We start from the raw sequence: 21,361 nt of genomic DNA on the forward strand, positions 1-21,361 counted from the left end.
CTTTTTGAATCACCCCTCAATTTTACCTGTCAAGTGAGAGGCTTTCATAAGGATTCCTTTGTCACTCTTCTGAGATGAGTTAGGAGGAAGCTGAGGACACTCAACTTAGTGCATCTGTACAGAAATGATCCACAAGAGAGGTGTCCATTCCAGCCAGCCTTTCCTAACTAGAGATGGTGAACTTCTCTGAAAGCAGCTGCTAAATCAAAGGGAACAACCGAGTTTTCACTATAATTCAGACAGGCTCAGACTTACTGAAGGTAGAATTCACACTTCTCATTCTCAGACTGCTCCTGATACCTATTTGGGTAAAAGCCCAATCCAAAATCATGAACTGCCTTTAAATCCAGCACAGGTAAATAAATCCATTTCCTTGCTTGAAAAGAGCTTAGCCTGAACCCACTTCCTAGGCTTATAAAGAAACTGCTGAACTTTGAAAGCTGTCAGGGCAGAGCTTTAGTAAGGATTAGGTCATCGGTATGAAAAGCAATATTGATTTTAAATCTAATAAAGCTAAATCAAAACACAGCTACTGAACACATGCAGAAAGAGGGACTACTTGTAAGTAACTTGCTCTTTGAAGAACCATGGCTCAAACCTGAAACTAAGCCCTTTTCCCCAAGCACAGGGGTAGAGACTCTGGCATATAACTTCAGCAGCCCTATACAAAGCAGATTCAGGCAGACAGTGGCAATATAAAGGATTAATTGCCTTCAAGGATCACAGTGGGGACAGCGAGAAGTTGTTCATAGCTCCAGCACACGATCTCAAACAACTGAGGCTCAAAACCTTTAACTTTGGAGCACTGGGCCACAGGTTTTCAGCACTCGGTGAATTACTGCATCTTGGATGTCTTGATTCCTGAGAGGAGCAGGACACACGGGAGGGCATGATCTTGCCTAGAAGCTTAAGGCAAGCCCCAACTCCAGCACAGATAGGGGATGCAGCCCACCCCTCTTTTCACACCCCTCAACCCCAGCATCAACCTTTTAGTAACGAGAGCCAGCGTTTTTGTACTGACTGACATCCCGTTTAGGCTTTTTAGGAAGAACACCTTCCACTAGAGCAGGTTGCTCCAAGCCCCTGTGTCCAACCCGGCCTTGAAAACTGCCAGGGATGGGGCAGCCACAGGTTCTTTGGGCAGCATCAGCCAAGAGCTTAAATAAGTGGACAGACCAAGATGAGCACTCCTGAGGTGGGCAGACTGCTGTAGACCTCCTGATCAGGAAGAACTAGATGAGGCCTTCATCAAGCATGCAGAAGAAGCCTCACGTTCACAGGTCCTATCTTGATGGGGTTCTACCCACTGTGGTGTTTGATGAATGGACAAGACAGCTCAAGCCATCGAGAAGATTTGGGTGCACTGATGGTGAAGTCCTGACAGCAGCGATCAAGATGCCAGTGAGGAATGTGGCCTCCTTGGACCCAACACTTACAAACAAGGAAGGACTCTTTGGGGATATGGAAGTCCCAGAGGCAGCACTGGCTGCAGCCACCATGAGATGGTGCAGTTGAAGATCTGGAGGGGAGAGACCAGGGCAAAAATCAGGACCACAGCCCTGGATTTTGGGAAAGGAGACTTCGGCCTCTTTAGGGATCTGCTTGGAAGAGTCCCATGGGATACATCCTGGAGACTAGTGGGGTCCAGGGCTGCTGGCTGATACTCAGGGATTCAACAAGATCAAGAATGATCCACCCCAACTAGTTAGAAACCAAGCACAAGTTGCAGAAGGCCTGCATGGATGAGCAGGTTGCTCCTAAGTGAACTCAAGATATAACCAGGCACTCTACAAGAGCTGGAAGCAGGAGAGGTGACCCAAGAGGAGTAGACAGTTGCTATGTGATCTTGTATATACGGTGTTAAGAAAACCAAAGGCAACCTGGAGTTGAATCTGGCAAGGGATGTGAAGGGTATCAAGAAAGAAAAGAGTCAGACAAGGGAATTCATGGGCCTGCTGCTGAATGGGTAAGGGACCTGGTGACAAATGACATAGAAAAGGCCATGGTACTTAAAGCTTTCTCTTCTAGCAAGGCCATCCCTCAGGAATCCCAGAGGAAATTCTGGAGCAAGGAAGACTTACCCTTGGGTAGACGACCACCAGGTTTTGGAAGAACTCAAAACTCCGGGGTGTACATGAATCCATGTGGCCTGATAGGTTGCACTCAGATAATGGGACAAGAGGCAATGGGCACAAATTAAAGCACATTAAATTGCTTCTGAACACAAGAAATACATTTTTCACTGTGAGAGTGGTCCAGCAGGTTGCACATAGATGTTGTGGAGTCTCCATCCCTGGATATGTTCAAAACCCAACTGCATATGTCTTGGGCAACTTGCTCCAGCTGATCGTGCTGAAGCAGGGACATTGGACTAAATGATCTCACAAGGTTCCTGCCAACCTAAAAGATTCAGGGATCCAAACTTCTCAAGGTGAGAAGTACCTTTTCACCCACCCACCTCCCCCCATCCAATGTGGTACTCATTGGGTAACTAAACCACATTAAGCTAAAAGAAGTTCTTCCATCAATATTAAGCTCTCTAAGGCTTGATGAATTGAATCTGTTTAAAAGCTGATTAAACCATGATAAACTATCTTCTGCTGCTTTCTTTTCCTGCTTGAATCCAAGGCCTCCAGCTTTGAATTTAATACCTTTTGCACTTAGGAACTACACAAGGTAATTGCTGGGAAAAGAACTTCAACTGTCCTTGTCAAAAGCAATGGAAATGAGCAGCAGTGTAATTCCCTAGAGGTTTTAAATTATTCCAACTCCATATAAAAGGAAGAATGAAATGAAAAACATCATGAAGGTTGAAAGCTCAAGTGCTCAATGACAGGGACACTTTAAAACATTCAGTTTGCTCTCCCAGTACAAAGTGAATCTCTTGGTATGGCGTTTGTTCTACCTGCTGCAACCTTACTGTCCTTCTAAAAGGACAATTCTGCAAAGCAAGCACATTGGTAGGAACATACTCCATACAATACATGTGCATTCCAGGCCCACTGAACTCCCTAAAAACCTTCCATTTTTGCCATTTCATGAACATGTGTTCATGTAATTTAAGACAATTTAAGGTAACAAAATTTGTGTTGGCACGTGGACAGTGGGACTGATACACCCTCAGCAAGTTTACTGATGGCACCAAGCTGTGTGGTACGGCTGATATACTGGAAGGAAGGGATGGGATTCAGAGGGACCTGGATAGGCTGGAGAGCTGGGACCATGTGAACCTCATGGAGTTCAACCAGGCCAAGGGCAAGGTCCCACCCCTGGGTTGGGCAATCCCCAGCACAAGCACAGGCTGAGGGTGACCGGATGGAGCAGCCCCGAGGAGAAGGACTTGGGGGTGTTGGGTGAGGAGAAGCTCCCTACGACCCAGCTTCAGTGTGTGCTTGAGCCCAGAACCCCCCGTGTGCTGGGCTGCATCCCAGCAGACAGACTGTCTCTTGGCCCTGACCATGCCATGATGTGCAGAACCCAATGGAAACCTCACTTTCCTCCTCTGGAGATGAAAGAGAAACTCAGGGCAGAACAACCCTGGATAACTGGAGACACAACTTTGATGAGAATAACAGGAATAAATGAGATGCTGAAGGCTCAGCTCAAAAGCATTCAGAAACAGCCAAAAAAGTGTTGGTTTTGAGTCAAGCAGTGGCTAGGAATGGAGAGATAGGTGGTGAGGGGCTGGTACCCTGGCTGAGATGCTCAAGAGATAGCAGAGAGCCATAAGGCATCTGCAAGGTTGCTCAGAGCAGGAAACATTGCTGTGGGCTCGAATTAAATGCTGGGAAAGCTAAAACAAAAGCCTTGCTCTTCCAGCTATCAACACAACTATCAACACAACTCCTCCCATGTGCGGCACCCCTTGGATTCTCATTTTTAACTTGTATAGACTAAGAAAAACCAAGAGCTGATAAGGGAGGATGGGAAGAGGCCGAATTGGGCATAGTAAGGAGCTGACAGAGCCTTATGCAGCAGCTCAAGCCTAGAATAATCTGTTATCAGTTGGTTGTTTGGGTTTTTTTGCCCCCGAAGAGATGAGACAGCAGGAAAAGCTATCAGTCTGAGGCAGCCTACCTGCTGGAAGCACCATGAGGATGCTGGCTAGACCAGAGGGAACAACCCAAGTGGAATTAATCAAAGGTCAGGGACTGCCTGGATGGAGCGAGAAGGAAACACCTTGGCCCCAGCCAAAGCTGTTTGCTTTCCCTTCTCTAAATAATTGGAGTTGTGTGTTGATTATATCAGCTACACATCTAGACATCACCCGCCCTGCAGCAACAGACACCCCACAGAACAACAGCTCCTGGCAAAACCCCTAAACATCATTTTCACCCTAATAGGTGCATTGATGCACAAGAAATGTGAATGTCAAGTGCCTCATGTCCTGCTGGAGGGCATTTCACGTCCAACCAACTGAGACAGCAGGAATGCTGAAGGAGCTTTCCCAGGGATCATTTTGAATACCTGTTCTATCCCAGGTTATGTCTGGGGAATTCCAACCAGACTCCCTTAAACCTTTCGAAGGGGAAGAGCCCTACCTGAATGCTAACACAATCTAATACACTGCATTTTTCCGCTATCATAAATGACATATGTAAAGGAGTCACTTGAAGCTAAAGAGTTAATGAATTCCAAGGGAAAGAAAATAAGGGAACAGCAAAATGAAATTCTAGGTGTTAATAAAAATGTATCCACCCAATGCTGCTGCACAAGACAAGTTGAGGCATTATAGCGTGGTGTATATGTTGCCATGTATATATATGGCCCAGCAGGAGAAACACCTCACTTCCCAAAGCACGCTAGAAATAAGGGTTACTCAGAGGAAACATCATTTGACCAGAGAAGCTTGGAATAAACCAGCTTAAGAATACAATTCAGGGCTAAACAGGAGATTACCTGTTCTAGGAAGGCTTTGTGAAGGCATCCAGGAGACTAAAGCCAAAACACCCATTTTCACTACGTCAAGGGAGTAAGTTGAGTGTTCTTGAGTATTTCTCTTTAGAAAGGGTGTTGCTGCTTCAAGACCTATCACGCTGCAAAGCTGACACTTGTAACTCAAAATACCTCAGATAACAGGGTCTTTCTTTGTGATGTTCACTGTCACAACAAAATGCCAACCTCTAAATGCCACAGAGGATTGCCTCACATACTTCTCCTATTGCTGAACAAGCCTTTTTGACCATGGGGAAAACCTATTCATGAGGGTTGAACATTACAAATGCAAAAAGATGGGAAACAGCAGCACGCCCCTGTGGCAAGGGGATGGACCTGGATGAGCTTTAAGGTCCCTTCCAACCCAGACCAGGCTGGGGTTATGATTAATGTATAGCTTTCATTTTCAGGGCTGTTTAGAGTTTACTGGTTTAGGGCACACTCCTCATTCCGATCAAAGGCTGCACAGAGCTCAGTTTGCAAGCAGGGATTCACTATCTTATCTGGAATCTCATTTAATGTCTCAAACCCTTGTTCTGCAGAAAAGAGTTGATTTCTCCACAGGGTTTTGCAGTGTGAGCACACGAGTGCTCTACAAATATTAGCACATCTGTGTTGACGATGACTTGATGGCAAAGCTGCTCCCATGCCATCAAATGCGCATCTGGGGCAGAGGTTATGAAACCTCACTGGATGGGGCTTTCCATATCATTTGGTTGATGTTAAGATATGATGGTTTAGGTGTGCAAACAAACCTCTGCAGCTCACAGCTCTGTTTCCTTGTCCTGCAAACAATATGGAGAACATGAGTGTGCCACTGCAAGCTGGATCCACTCAGTGGGATGTGGCTCTGTGGCAGAGGGGAGAAAGCCAATTCCCTGATGCAGTCTCAAACTGCATTAGCCCTAAGGTCCCTGTCTCTCTCCCACTCCAGTTCCAAGGCATCACACCACCAGAGAGCAGCCTCATTCTTACCCTTCTCTGCAGTAAGTTCAGAATCCAGTTAATCACCAAAAACTGGATCAAAATGATGCAGAAAGAAGAAAATGTAAGCAAGATTTGCATGGGAAACTTCTCTAATCCCATGCCCTAACTCGAGTGCCCAGCTTGACAGCTTCAGTAATGCTCTTTTCATTTCCACGTGCCAAGTGTCCCCATTTTTTGAAGGGAATGGGTGCATGGACTTCTTCCCCCACCCTTAAAGCAAATGTCACCACCAGATGACAACAAGACCACCAGACGAGCAGGGTCCCAGCCTGGACCGTCAGCAAGTTGCTCCTGAATGGGATGAACCATGTGCTTCACTATACTCAAGCAATCCCCAATTTGCTGCTGAGAGTGGCAAAGCAGGGACTTCAGACCCCATGCTGGAAGGGACTGCATCCATAGGAGTCACCCCAAGGAACCCTGTTCCTCCTTTGGACCCATCCTATGCAACACATCCCTCTGTGCTCTCTTCCCCTACCCAGCCACCCACCCTGTCCTCATGTGTCCAATTCCAAATTATTGCTCCAACACGGAGTCTTCACAGCCAAACCCCAATTAGGATTATTCTTAATCAGGAAGAAAGCAACCCATTTTTCCGTAGTTGCCTTCTTGGAAACAGCAGGACTTGTTTTGGCTGCGATCTTCTCAAAGATGTCATCTGATGCTGACACCTAAAAGGGGAAGTTTAAGGCCAAAACCTTCAAGTTTGGAAAAACCCACAAGCAATTGAAAGCAGCCTCATGTTATTTACAGGAAATCCAACCCCAGCCTTAACACAGTGCTGACAGTTCTGCTAATAATTAAAAGGCAGCAATCTCTTCCCTTATTTTTAGTTGTGCCCTTAACTCTCCTACACACAAGGCTCTTAAAATATCCGCGCATCTGGGAAAAGTCTTTTTCCATGTCAGCACTTGGATGCTATCCCACGGGATAAATTTGCCACACGCACACAGTGCTAGGACCAAAATGATTTTAACTCCTTGGTTCTATAAATCAAACAACAGGGAAAATCGCCCCTGTGCAACCAGTTTCATGACACTCCCCCTGCTTCCCGCCCTGCCTCTGCTTATGGATGCGATGGATCATGGCTCAAACAAAGCTGAAATTCAGAGAGCTGCAGGGCTCCAGTGCCTGGGAGGTCCAAGTGAAAGTCTCAATGAGTTCAGTGGGTACGTCGTGGCAAAGCCTTTGGCCACTTACAAGTGCTGGCAACGGCATAAACCTCCAAAATCTCAAACAAACCAACCGCCGAGCTGACATCTATTGCTGAACAAAGAAACCCTACCTAGCACCCCAGAGCCGACCCTCCTGCTCACAAAGAGCATTTAGAGAGGAGAAAAGGGTGTTTCTAGGGCAGCAGCAGCTCCCTACCACCCCAGCATGAGGGGCTGAATGCAGGCCAGGGCTGGCACAAGCGGTGCGCAGTGGCAGCTCTCCAGAAGTACATGACTGACGTCAGTAACTTGTGTAATCATCCTGCCTTAGCTTGAGTCTATAAACAAAGTGTGTTTGGGGGGGGGGAGGGAGTTGTGTGGAGTGGGGTTTTGTTGTGTGGGGTTTTTACATCTCAGGAGTTGTATTTTCTCACAGGACTGGAACAGTGGAAACATTTGGAGGAACCTCTGCTATCAATGAAAGTGCAGTGATGCAAAAGGTCCTCCTGCCACCAAACTCGTCCTCCCAATCCTGAAATCTACTACTGCTTGCTTCTTAAAGAAACTCCTTCAGAAAAGCCTTTAGAGAAAGGCTCAAAACATGGGCCAGCGGAGTCAGAAAAATATCACCCTGATTAGGAACCATTTCCCCCTTCCCCAAAAGCCTTTTCATAGTGCACATCTACCAACAGACTGCGCCTTCTGTAACCCTAGGGGTCAACCTCAGCTTGGGTAAAACATCACAGCTCCATCCGTACCATTTGTGAGCATACCTCTTGTACCTAAAAGGTGAATTTTACCTTCCCATAGGCTAAACTATCAGGTTAGATTTTGTCTTTTTAAATGGATGATGGATGCAGTGATCTCAAAGCAGCTTGTTGCAGCTTCATTGCATTACTGGGATGCCCAGACAGATGCTTTTGGCTACAAAGCAATTGCACAAATCTGTGCTCTGGTGAATGGTGCTCTGCAATATCCATCTGATGTGAAATCGTAGAATGGAACGGAATACGTGTATTCCATTTCATAGAATGGAATGTCCTCCAAGGGATTTAGAGAAAGCGAGACAGGTTGGACAGAGCCTTGGGTGGCATGATTTAGTGTGAGGTGTCCCTGCTCATGGCAGAGGGGTTGGAACTAGATGATCTTAAGGTCCTTTCCAACCCTAACTATTCTATGTTTCTACAATTCTAATAAAGTAGTGCTTGCTTCCTTCAAAGCGAGTTTTGGATCAGAACTAGCTGATCTAAACAAAACAACCTCTGCAGGATGCACACCAATGTTCAGCATTTAAAGCCACAAGTCTGAACTGTACCGCCTTTCCACTGTGCCACAGAGGTATTGATCCTTGCCTTCATGGAATCATGGAATGGTTTGGCTTGGAAAGGACCTCAAGATCACCTAGTTCCAACTCCCTGCCATGAGCAGGGATACCATCCACTAGAGCATGTCACCCAAGGCTCTGTCCAGCCTGGGCTTGAACACTGCCGGGGATGGAGCAGCCACGTCTTTGGGCACCCTGTGCCAGCGCCTCAGCACTCTCACAGGGAAGAGCTTCTGCCTCATATCTAACCTGAGCTTCCCCTGTTGCAGTTTGAACCCATCACCCCTTGTCCTATCATTATAGTCTCTGATGAAGAGTCCCTCTCCAGCATGCTTGTAGCCCCTGTCAGACACTGGAAGCTGCTCTGAGGTCTCCACACTGCTTCTCCTCTCCAGGCTGAGCAGCCCCAAACCTTGGCAATGGCTGCCCACATCCCTGTTGATGTACTTCATGAAGAAAAGGTTCAAGGATAAAGGCCATTTGGTGGTGGAGGTAAAGACCACATACACACTACCACCAAGAAACTCCCTACTAGCACTGCCCAAAGTTGCTATCAATGCTGTATAAAGCAAAACCAGAGTTTAAAAGCATCGTGCCTACCTTGTTGATGTGCAGTTGCTGCTGCTGGAATTGCTGTTTGTGTTTCTCCAAGAACTGCTGGTGCTGCTGCTGGATCACTAACTGCTGGAGAGCCTGGGCGTTCTGGGGAAGGGGAGCAGACTGCGTGCGCCCCAGCGGGCGATGCTGCCGGAGTTTGTGTATTGAAGGGGAGACCCGTTCTCCACCAACCAGAGACTGTGCATGGAGGGGCAGTCCTGAAAGATACCAGTCTGAAGATAATATGGAGGAAAAAACAGCAGAGAAGGAAAAAAAGGAAGAAGAAAGGAAGGGAGAAAACGGCTGTTGAGTAACGCTGATGGTGACAATGACATATAACGTTAAAACCAGCCACTTCACCAGTTACAGCTGAAGCATCCTTCAAAGAGAACAGATAACAATTAATCACCACTGGGTGGAGAAATACTTTGCTTTCCTTTGAATCCTTTGTTTTCTTGGTCACTCAAAGCCCATAGGGAAATACTCGTTTCTTAAACCCAGCAAAACCTCACTGAGCCTTCCATCACTCCATGGGTGACATGAATGAACATCACAGTGGTAGTTTGGAGAAGTTTAAGGGAGTAACCCCGGGTTCATTTCTAAGCAAGCAGAAACCCAAGCTGCCACCTCACAGCATCCAGCAATTACACTTTACAGGGGGCTCATGGGATATGCTGAATGATGATGGATGATGATGAAGCTGCTGCTTACTCTACACCACACAGGGCATAGCTGCCCTTGTCTGTGCTCTATATCCTCTTGTAGAAAAGACCAGGGATGAAAAATTCCATGTGATAAACCCCTCACCAGGTCTGCATTGGGAAAAAGCACTTCCTTGAAGTATTTCAGTTATATGGGAGCAATCAGGCTTCGGTATTTCTATAGAAAGAAGGTAAGTTAGAACCCAAGATGACAAACAGCTACAATTGTTTTCACCACTGTCCTGTGCGTACATGCTAGCAACTTAATGAAAACATGAGGTTATTTTGGGATAACTTGAGTTAATCATATGCCCCTGGCAATCTGGGTGATGACTACCATGTGAAACACTTACCTAAGCTCCAGTAAGGGCATGTCTTTAGAAAGTGTCATGTCTTTTGACCTCTTCTTGAGGTAAACCAGTTCTTGCTCTACTCTCCAAAAAGACCTTCCCATATTTCTTAGAAAGCTGGGATATGGAGACAGGCCCAACCCAAGGGTGGAGGAACTGAGGATAAGCATTTACTTTTGCTCATTACAACTTGGGATAGAAAGGCATTGCTGCTGTGAACTGCTGTCTCCCTGATGTGGATCAGCCTGCACACACTTGTAGGAAAGGAGTACTCTTTTGCCTAACCTCATCGCATAAAACCAAGTAAAGCCTTTGCAAGTGTTAGCATTCAGAAATACTGCCCAGTTCAAGGGGCAGAGAAGTTGCATCTTGTCTTTGTCTTTAGTCTTTAGTTTAGAAGAGAGAGAAGCTGCCCAGAGTTCTACAGCCAGAATGCAGCAGTTTAGAAACACCTTGACATTTCTGTCCAGGACATTACCTCATTTTCCCGTTGATTCACCAATTGCCCTACGTGGGAGAATGTGACTCATTTAAAAGCCTCTCTTTGTAGGGAAAGATTTACTGACTTTCTCCCACTTTTGCTCTTCTGAAAAGAATAATGTAAAAGGGCATCCTAGCTTATAAATGCATGTCTATAAATTCACGTATACACATATACGCACACGTCTGTGTGTGTATGAAGAGATGAATAAGGGGGAAAGGTGTGTTCCATTTCCCTCGTAGCACAGTTCCTCTCACTAGCAGAGGAAGGGACCCTATACAGTTTGCATAGGATACCTTGGAGAACTTTGGAGAACTTGTGTTCGTTTGCTCTCTTTCAGTTACTGCATCCAGAACATGTGTTTCCTCTTGTTGCTCTATTGTATTGTGAGTGTTTCTCCTAAGTGTTGGTTTACGATATGTTGTACTCACTCTGAAAACACCCCACATAGCAGGTGGACTAGAAGGAATACACTTGGAAGCAACCATGATATACTGCAAACTGAAGGAACCTTTGAGAGGTTGCATAGGAAGCAGAACTGCACTTCTCTTGTGTGTGCTTTAATGCAAACACCAGCACAGAAAAGAAAGTTTTGGTGATAGGGTAAGAGCAGAAGTCTTCTCCAATGGCTCTTCATCAACAGACCTTGGGCAAAGGGTAACTGGTGAAGAGCCACGTCTTGACTCTGAGTAACCTCATCATGCCACCTTCCGCTAGCCCTGGTTGCTGAAAGCCTCGCTGAACATGCTTATAAGCTTATCAGAACCCCATGTATATCCCTGGGATTTGAATGTAAAACCAGACAGGAGCCAAAGAGCTGTGCTGCAGTGCTTCAGTGACCACCATCTCTCAAGAATTCCTATTAGAAATGGAATAAATGAAAGTAAAATCAACACGTCTATTAGAACTTCAGCAGAATATCCTTTGTCCCAGCATTACACACTGTAAAACCAAATCCTACTGTGGATTGTTGCTTTGAATTAACCCTATTTATAGAAATGTGCCTTCCCACAGGTACTTCATGCTGAAAACACGACACAGGGAGTGATTCAAAGCAATTAGCACCCTGAAAATGTAACAGACACAAACAAATACAATCTGTTGGAATGCAGCTGATGTTGCCGTGGTTTTGCCACTTCAAATAATGATGAACAGCAAGTATTTCAATCTGTGAGTTTTTAAACATGTGCTTTTCCTATATGGAATAGAAACCAGAGGTGATAAACAGGAATGTTGTGTCTCTTTTGTGCAAGAGACAGACCTTATCATCAAACAACAGATGCCACTTACTCTCTCTCTTAAGCTGTCCCTGCATTTAGGGACTGGAGTTTTGCACATTACCTATGGATCACTCACCTGTGACTAAGGGAGTTTGTGCAGTTGGCTGTTCCAGTAAGACCATGTGTTGCAGAAGAGGGTTATGTGCAGTTCCCCCATCTCTTTCCAACGTTGTAGTGCTCAAGTAGGGTGTGAGGTGAGTGCCAGGAAATAAAGAGATCCGCTGCTGTAAGGTTGGGATAGTAAGTCTCTCTGCATCTTGCTGTGCTGATCCTCCCTGCAAATGCACAATGGATGGCAATCACATTAAGGGATAAATCAGGGCAAACAACGACATTCCAAAGGCTGTATCCTCCCTTCCCACTTACACTGGAAGGGCCAGTTGCAGGCAGTCCTAGCGTGATGTTGGGCAAAGAAGGAGATGTGTATAGTGGAAGCTGTGTAACGGAGCCTTCACGATTCACAAGTCTGTGAGCCAGGCTGGTCTGGAAACAAAAGCAAGAACATTGTCCTGGTGAGAAAGCATCCACAGATCGGATCAAGGACACAGTCCATTTGCTGTGAGAACACACCACAAACATACAGAGTGTGTAACTTCACTGCTCGTATTGGAAATACTGAACAGGGAAACTAAACTGTGCTTCAGATCCAGCCTAAATAATCAAGTTCCCCCTCTGCTGTACTCTGGGGAGACCCCCCCCCTGCAGTCCTGATCCAGCTCTGGGGCAACAGCACAAGAGGGACGTGGAGCTGCTGGAGCGAGGCCAGAGGAGGCCATGGAGATGCTGGTGCAGCTCTGCTCTGGAGCCAGGCTGAGAGAGCTAGGCTGGTTCAGCCTGGAGAAGAGAAGACTTCTTAAGGGGAGACCTGGCAGCGTTCAAGGCCAGGTTGGACACAGGGCCTTGGAGCAACCTCCTCTAGTGGAAGGTGTCCCTAGCCATGACAGGGGTTGGAGCTGGATGAGCTTTAAGGTCTCTTCCAGCCCAAACCATTCCATGATTCTATGATATTTTCAATAAGCTTGAATGCCATTTAATGAAAGCACAAGAAGGCAAAAGGAAACAAGAAAGAATTAACTCTGCACCGGACCGTAGGACAACTGGGTGACTTTGTTGAACACTTGGAACTGAGATGCAACTGAACATGAGAAGAACATCTGGCAAGTCAATGGCACATAGAAGACTGCATTTAAAAGGCAGTCCAGTGTCTGAGAACAGTGACACACATAGGGAAGGCCTCCTCCTGTCCTTCTTGCACAGGCAGCACAACCCTCAGCTGCAGAGGTGGGGTGTTCTTTCAAAGTCAAAGCCAGGACCAGCTGCTCCCCTTAAATACTGATAAACCAAAGAGGTGGGATTGCTTTCGGAGGTTGTTCTATAGAAAACATTTGGTTTTCAGTACCACTTCTGTGATTCCCCCCAGCACGTTACTACAGGGTTTCTTTGTAGTCTTTGAGGGAGAAAAACAGGGGTTTATTATCCAGAGCCAGCCAAGCCCTGCAACCAAGGAAATAACCTGCAAAGTCTCATTGACTCACAGGACTTTGAATTTAAGTCTGAAATGTATTAGGATACCTATTACATCGATACAGACTGTTCCACAGCGTAACACGACGCTAATCGTAATCGCTTTTCCCACAATAGCACCTGAGTTAAACAGTTGAAATTATATAGAAAGTAATTTAGATCTAAACTGTATATTATTTAAGTCGGAAAGTGGCCTGTAGAGAATTGAGGATGCTCAGAACACTTGTTTCCTAACAGGAAAATCAGGCAGTTTATTGTCATTTTCATAATGGCTTTTCTAGCACATAAATCAATCTTGGTTGGAAATTAAAGGTATTTTTACTTAAGTGTTCCTGCCTTACATGGCCATAAGATAACTCAGTAAATCAGGAAACAACTCTATAAATGCAACTTTAAGGCTTTTGGATGAAATGTCTGATTTAAGCTAAAGCACACTAGTAAGTAGGATAAATTGTCTGTGATTTGCTAAAGAGAACAACAGTCGTTGTAATGCCTTTCGGTTTTTAAGGTAATCTCTCTTAGCTTTAAAAGGGCAAATAGTTGGGAAGGACAAGTAAGCTGTTAAATCTCTTTGCAAAAGCTTTTTGCAGTGACTCTGCCTGAAGCCTGAGCAGCAGCAGAGTGCTGGGGAGGATGCAGGGGTGATCCTTAGTCTCCAGGAAAGACCAAATAAACTGTAAAAGGTCTCTCTGAAGGGCAGAGAGGTTGGTGGCAGTTGCAGGGTGAGATCATCCTTGGTTATCCTGGTCTCATCACCCCTTCATAAGACAGCGTTCAGGGCATGCACTTGGTCTGTGCTTCATAGAATCACAGGACAGTTTGGATTGGAGGGGGCCTTAAAGCTCATCCAGTTCCAACCCCTGTCACGGGCAGGTAACACCTTCCACTAGAGCAGGGTGCTCCGAGCCCCTGTGTCCAACCTGGCCTTGAACACTGCCAGGGATGGGGCAGCCACAGCTTCTCTGGGCACCCTGTGCCAGCGACTCGGCACCCTCACAGGGAAGAGCTTCTGCCTAAGAGCTCATCTCAATTTCCCCTCTGGCAGGTTAAAGCCATTCCCCTTGGCCTGTCCCTACAGGCCCTTGTCCAAAGCCCCTCTCCAGCTTTCCTGGAGCCCCTTTAGGCACTGGAGCTGCTCTAAGCTCTCCCCTTAAGGAGCCCTCTCTTCTCCGGGCTGAACCAGCCCAGCTCTCTCAGCTTGTCACTTCTTCCATAGAAAGAGAAAATGTGTTTTTAAGGTCTCACTTCACAAGCTGGAAAGGAGGAATCTGCAGGGAGTACTCTGCTGCTGAGCAGTACCAGGGTAAGGACATGCGCAGAGCGTACCCACACACTGCTTCTGCCAAGTAATTATGAGCACCAGTGGCAATTTGGCTTTAAGTTAAATGACATAACAGTAGCGTGCTACATTGAGAAGATAGTTATTGTCACCAGAGTAATGTAATATTTTCTTGATATCATAAATGAAACAAAACTACGCCCATTTTCCCTTCAAACAATCAATACTCCGGAGTTATGCCTCAAAGTATCTCCTGGGGATTTGTTTGAAAAACAGCGAAGAGCAAAATGCAACAGCTTGACACTATCAGCATCTGGTATTTAGCAGCATTATCATCACTTTAAATATACAGATCCCATCTACAGGGTGTACAAAAACATTTGCTGAATTGCACAGAAGAGAACGATTTCAGCATGCACGATTTTGGGCTGTAGACAAGTACTTTATTTAGTTTTGCATCAACTGCAATGGCAATGGATATCAGTACCTTGCAGAGATGGAAAAGCCTTTGGATTTCAAACCAATATTTAAATAGACAGTGTCTATTTTAAAGGGAGGCAGAGAGCTGTAGTCTTTCTCCACTGAAGACAAGCACTGGAACTTAAATAATAGATTTACCAGATATAAACCAGATATTAAACAGATACCATCTTCCACAAGACTTGAAAAGGTTCAAGAGGTGACTGAGCCAACTAAGAAGCAAAGAGATGTGTTTCTCATTTAAAACAAAACCTGAAGCTGTCCTCAGCATAAGAAGCACATGGAGATGCTGGAGCAAGTCCAGAGGAGGCCACAAGGATGATCAGAGGCTGGAGCACCTCCCATGTGAAGACAGGCTGAGAACATTGGGGCTGTTCAGCCTGGAGAAGAGAAGCTTGTCCCCTTGTCTCCAGGTTTCTTTTAGCCCCTTTAGGCACTGGAGCTGCTCTAAGGTCTCTCCAGAGCACAGCAGAGGGGCAGAATCCCCTCCCTGAGCTGCTGCTCACACTCTGGGGGTGCAGCCCAGCACACGGGGGGGTTCTGGGCTCAAGCGCACACTTAAGTCAGGTCATGGGGAGCTTCTCCTCACCCAGCACCCCCAAGTCCATCTCCTCAGGGCTGCTCCATCTACTCTCCAGCAGCCTGCGCTTGTGCTTGCCTTAATCTTTACACTAATTGTCTAAATTCTGTAAGTTCTACAGCAGACTAGAGTGAATGTAGCGGTGTGTTGGATAATTTGGCAGAAGAGAGGGTACAGAAGGTGATGCATTCCCCATATTAAATACTGTTACACTACATTAGAAATAAAAATAAAGTGAAAATCTGTACAGAACTAGAAAGCATTAAGGGCTCACATTTATACTGCAAGAAGCCCTTTTCAATTCTGAATGACAATTTGGGAAGAACAAGCCCGGGCCTGTTTTTACAGTCCTGATGTTAAAACAGAAACTACATTCATGAGGAGAACAGCTAATGGTAAGCTGGATAAAAAGAAATACACCAGTAACATTACACAATGGCACTGGGTTTGTACATACAGGGTTTACAGTGAGATCCAGTTAATGTGGCCCACACCCCAATATCTGCCCTTAGAAGAGGGTGGGCTTCAGTAACCCTGAACACAGGAGCTGTTATTTCCCAGTTTACTCAGTCCGACACCCTGCCCTTGACATATGTAGCAGATGCATCAAGTAATGGTGAAAGCTTTGGGCCATGAGGACGAGCAGGGGCTGGAGCAGCTCCCATACGAAGACAGGCTGAGAACATTGGGGCTGTTCAGCCTGGAGAAGAAAAGCTGTGTGGAGACCTCGGAGCAGCTTCCAGTGTCTGAAGGGGTTTACAAGGATGCTGGAGAGGGACTTTTCATCAGGGACTGTAGTGGTAGGACAAGGGGTGATGGGTTCAGACTGAAACAGGGGAAGTTCAAGTTGGATACAAGGCAGTAGCTCTTCCCCGTGAGGGTGCTGAGGCGCTGGCACAGGGTGCCCAGAGAAGCTGTGGCTGCTCCATCCCTGGCAGTGTTCATGGCCAGGTTGGACACAGGAGCTTGGAGCACCCTGCTCTAGTGGAAGGTGTCCCTGCCCATGGCAGGGGGTTGGAACTGGATGATCTTAAGGTCCCTTCCAACACAAACCATTCTGTATTATCAACTAGCAAGTTAGTACGAGGCACCAAGCTTTCAAATCACTGCATGGGGAGGAAAAGGTTAAATTTGTTTCCTTTAATACAGTTCTCATTTGTTCATATTTAGACAAAGCTACTGCACACAACTTCACCCTTTAGACAAAATACTCCCGTTTGACCAGGAAACCTTGTTAAATCCCTGTATTTTGAGTCTCTCCTCACAACAAACTCTCTACAAGTCACCACAAGCAGCTTGTGAGCTGGCTCAGCTGAGATTTTATCAACAGATAATGCATCCTGTCATGCCAGATAGAGAGGTAATTCCCAAAGCCTGCCCCGAGTCATGAGCTAGGTTTTTGTTCCTGTGGTGCACACCGGTTTGTCCACTTCAATTCCTAAACCTCTGCAAAACCTGATTAGAAACCCAAGTGTTAAAACCCAGAGGGAGGAAGAGCTCTGTACCTCTGCTTGAATACTCGTGACTGATCCTGCAATTCCGTTCTCGGTGCTTATGTTATTGGAGCTGTTGTTTGGAGAGCTGGGCCCAGATCCAGGAGCACTGTTGCATGCAGAGTCTAAAAACACATCCAAAACCAAATTTCAGTGTTACAAACAATCTCCATGATGGTATTTAAACAGATAACAACCCTTTAAGTTTTGTTTTGGAGGAAAACAACCTTCCTCCTCCCCATCTCCCTCTGCCTAAACCTTCCCAGGGCTCTTAAAATACCAACAACTAATTTCAAATGGGCTGTCCAAGTACCTACTTACCATACTTGAGTCTTCTCCTCCTGGGGGTTTCTCTTACAGTGTAATAATAACTTTAAATACAATTGGAAGATAATGAAAGACATTGAAAAGGCTTGAAAAGGCCAAAGTGGAGGATGTCAGCTTGTCCTGCTTCAGGTTTCAGACAGTGCTTCTCTCCCCATCTTTCGCCTATAACCCCAACGACACCCTCTACTCATGCACTGCATCAGACTTCACACTGGAACAAGCAGGGGAACTGTCTCAGCCTTGACATTTTCCCACGCAGGCTTCTGGTCCATCTGGATTTACTGGACAGCCACGACTAGCATCAAGCCCTCATGCTGGGCACGAGAACTGACCTTTGCTTTTAGAGCATAGCACTGAGATTTTCCAGTGCAGGGGATGGGGCACGTACCTGCCCCCCTGCCAAGTGCCCACACCATGCCTGGTCCTCAAAGAAACAAGACCTGCCTTGGTCTGCCCTTCATGCAACTCCCACAGCACTGAGCTGCCCCCCGGAAAAGCCTGGGGACTGACTCCCAAGGATGATATTTTGCCAGGATGGCAAATTCAATTGTCTGAAGGGATTTAAAACCTGTGTGAGTGAAATGGGGCTGGATGGACCAGGGGCCATGGCTGTGTCTGAACATATTTCACCAGAATCAGGCAAAATGCTACAGGGTCCAAATCTGTTTAAATCACTGCCTTTTCTATCACTGCCTTTAAATCACTAAATCAGAAAACCCTCTCCATATTATGTATTTTATGAATACGTTCCCTTTGAACTCGCTACCCAGAACCACAGAGGTGCCCAGCCTGAAATCAAAGCCTCCCATCGACAACACAGAAATAACAACAAACAGAAAGAGCGTGTGAAATGGCAACAGCCTGAAATCTTCCCTTATAAGGTGCCTCACGCAGTGCATAGCCCAGCTTCCACTGCTTCTTCTTTTAGTTTGGAAGATAAATAACATTCTAAACCTTTTCTTTAGCCTAAAAGCCATGGGACATATAGCAATATATGAGTGAAGTAGACTGGATTTTCAGACCTGCTATAAATGATGCTTTAACTCTTGAAATCATCTATTCCCTTGAAAAACAGAGAGGCACCAAGTGGTGCATGGCTACCCCAGGGTCACCCGAAAGCACTGTGCTCTCTAAAGACAGCTCACTCCGAGCTTCTCTGAATGATGCTACTGTGCCTTGAAGTGAGCCAAGTCCAAAAAAGCTGTTACATAGTGGTACTTACACACAGGCATCCCTAGGTGGTGCTAAGAATTAACTTTATGGTAATCTATACCATCTACCTTACCCTGATTCCTCACAAATTTGACTCCCAGAAGAATATTCTTCTTCAACAAGAAACTGTCAAATAAGTAGTCAAAATACCATATATATATATATATAACAATGCCTTACATGCTTTAAAACTTTGCTGTAATTACCTAACAAGGAACTATGGCAGTCTGCCCAAAAGCTTAAACAGGGTTATAAAGCATTTCCTGCTGGAGGACAAAAGCCATGAATTACAGCCTTCCCAAGGATATTAATAGGATCGTCTTTGAGAAAGTTGATTTCTCAACGTGTTGCTGAACATCATAGAAATGCTTGGTGGAACCAAAACCCCAGCACTTTGGTGGCATATTTCCATGTCTTCGAACCAAACCCAAGCTCCTGGTGTTGATAATGTTATCTCAGCAGATCGGTACTTAATGGACCGATGCTGCTGACGCACACTTACATCCCCCACTGCCAACTTCATCCCAGTTTCACCAACACATGAGAGATGCAGACTGAATGCAGGGATTCATTTGGGGAAAGGAACATCTCATGGAGCGTGTCGCTGCAGGGTGGATGCCTTGTCACCCACCTACCTGTGACATCCAGCGGGCGCTTCTTCAGAGCGGTAACCACTGGGCCATCTTTTCTGCGCAAGAGGGGGCTGCTCCGTCTTTCAGCAACTTTCTGCTTTAGTCTGGATCGTAACTTCAGGTTGGGTTCAGATGCTGAACGGGATAAAGCAGAGAGTGCTTTGGTTAATATTGATTGGTTCAATTAATATTATTTAGTTAATAACAATTGGTTCAATATTTTATCTATTTCAGCAGTTTTTAACGCAAAGGCTGGGTTCAAGTTCAGCATTTGCAGAAGCCTAAATGGAATTAGACATTTGGTAGCATAGATGTGGAAGAAAGACTTAATAGAATGAGCAGGTCCCAGCCCATGAGACAGCTGAATTCACTGGCAATGAAAGTCAATAGCATTTTAATTGATAATCCTGCAATCTCTTCTCTTGACTGAAGACACTGACTTATAAGCAACTGTGAACTCAGACTACTGCAGAGAGCATCATTCACATTCTGTAACTTCCCAACTTGCTTCCAAGCCAGTGGTAAAGCTAAACTACAGGATCAAAACCATCAGTACAGGAACTGGTGAGACAGCTGAGATGTTGCTGTTTGGTCAAGCATGGAGCGTCACCGTGGGGCTCAGGCAGCATTTGCAATGTGCTGCTGAAATGGGCAGCTTCCCACCCATGGAGTCACCCAACCCCAGGGTGATCTGGCTTAGGGAGGAACACTAGTGCAGGGGAAAGAATACACAAGAATCAAAGCCCACAACCAAACCAGGAGTGCTTTCTTGCTGGTTCACCTCCCTGAGGCAAGTCACCTTGGAGAGAGGTGAGCCTGTGTCCTCTGTAGCCAGTGTCAACTCAAGCAAGAGGGCATGAGAGCGTGGCCAAGGCCAAAGCCAGCACCAGGGAGGAGAAGGGTTGTTTATTTGGGGAGCAACTTGGTTTGCATCATCACAGGCACAAAACTGAACCATATTTAAACCAACATCAAATGCTTTGAGAATTCAGGGCTGCCAAGGGTAGGTGTGCATGGATTTCCTGAGACCACAGCCTGACTTGCTTTGTGTACATTAGCCTTTGGAGAGCCTCTCTTCAACACTTCTGCTGTACCTAAATCCTGGAATCTTATTTCTCCAAAAGGCAAAGCAGAGCTCTTAGGAAGCTCTATCCTAATGCCTCTGGGTTAATGACAGCAACACGGAACACATTTGTATGGCTCAGATTATCAAGGTTTTATAAAGGTAATGAAGCTTTAAGTCAAGATTCCTCCTGCAAGATGACTTTCTCTGTAAACTTCCTGATCCCTTCAGCAAACAGGAACTATCTGCTTTGGTGCTTTATGCTATGAGATTTGTGAACTGGTCCAATCTTTTCCCCTCCTCAACCTCTTAACAACTCTGCTGCTTAACCCCTTTGAACAAACAGATCCTGTGCTCTCCCTATTAACTGTCCATACACTCAACTCCCTGTACAATGATCTGTATTGCTTTGGGAGAATTAAGAGAGGGTTTACAAACTGATTTGAATTAACTAAGATATATTTTCCCTCAGTTGGCTTTGACCACTGGGTCATGTCAAAACTCAAGACTGATAACATGAATTGCAGGGTTCAAATCTCAGAAGGCTACTGAATTCAAGACCAAATGCTTGAAGTTAAGCCACCAAAACAGTTCTTTGATAAAACTTTTGGGAAGGGGGAAAAAAACAGAGCTTTTCATTAATGTTTTGGACAGGAAAACACCAGCAAGAGATAAAGGGAGCACTGAAAGTGTCATACTCCGCAAGATGATGCTTAAAATGAAGGATGAAGTGCATTAGCAAAGGGGAAATAATCTTACAGGGCATTTGCATGTAAAGTGGCAGAGGACTGAATGCCAATCTGTCATCCGCTTGGAGGGCAACACTGGAAGAGTGGACTAGTTAAAATACAAGCATAAGTTCTAACTACTTAATTCATTAAGTTCTCTTCAAAACAGAAGTTGACTTAGTGCTTTAAAGGTAGCCTTTAGGTACATGAACATTCAGTACCTCATCCCTCAGC

At 45.7% G+C, this 21,361-nt stretch overlaps 1 protein-coding gene across 8 annotated transcripts in view; it reads right to left on the minus strand.

Moving 5' to 3' along the window:
• HDAC4 (histone deacetylase 4) overlaps positions 1–21,361 on the minus strand; it is a 217,326-nt gene that overhangs the window by 55,393 nt on the left and 140,572 nt on the right. For 7 of the 8 annotated variants that reach the window (XM_065669699.1, XM_065669694.1, XM_065669696.1 and 4 more), the window contains 5 exons: positions 19,340–19,471; positions 17,178–17,290; positions 12,176–12,292; positions 11,886–12,084; positions 9,001–9,230 (listed from right to left, as the gene is read on the minus strand). In XM_065669699.1, coding sequence (XP_065525771.1) covers positions 9,001–9,230; positions 11,886–12,084; positions 12,176–12,292; positions 17,178–17,290; positions 19,340–19,471 — 791 coding nt within the window. The remainder of the gene's footprint in view (positions 1–9,000; positions 9,231–11,885; positions 12,085–12,175; positions 12,293–17,177; positions 17,291–19,339; positions 19,472–21,361) is intronic. The other variant, XM_065669701.1, reaches the window with a different exon arrangement.

This window comes from Lathamus discolor, chromosome 3, assembly GCF_037157495.1.
Source record: "Lathamus discolor isolate bLatDis1 chromosome 3, bLatDis1.hap1, whole genome shotgun sequence".
Lineage (NCBI taxonomy): Eukaryota > Metazoa > Chordata > Aves > Psittaciformes > Psittacidae > Lathamus > Lathamus discolor.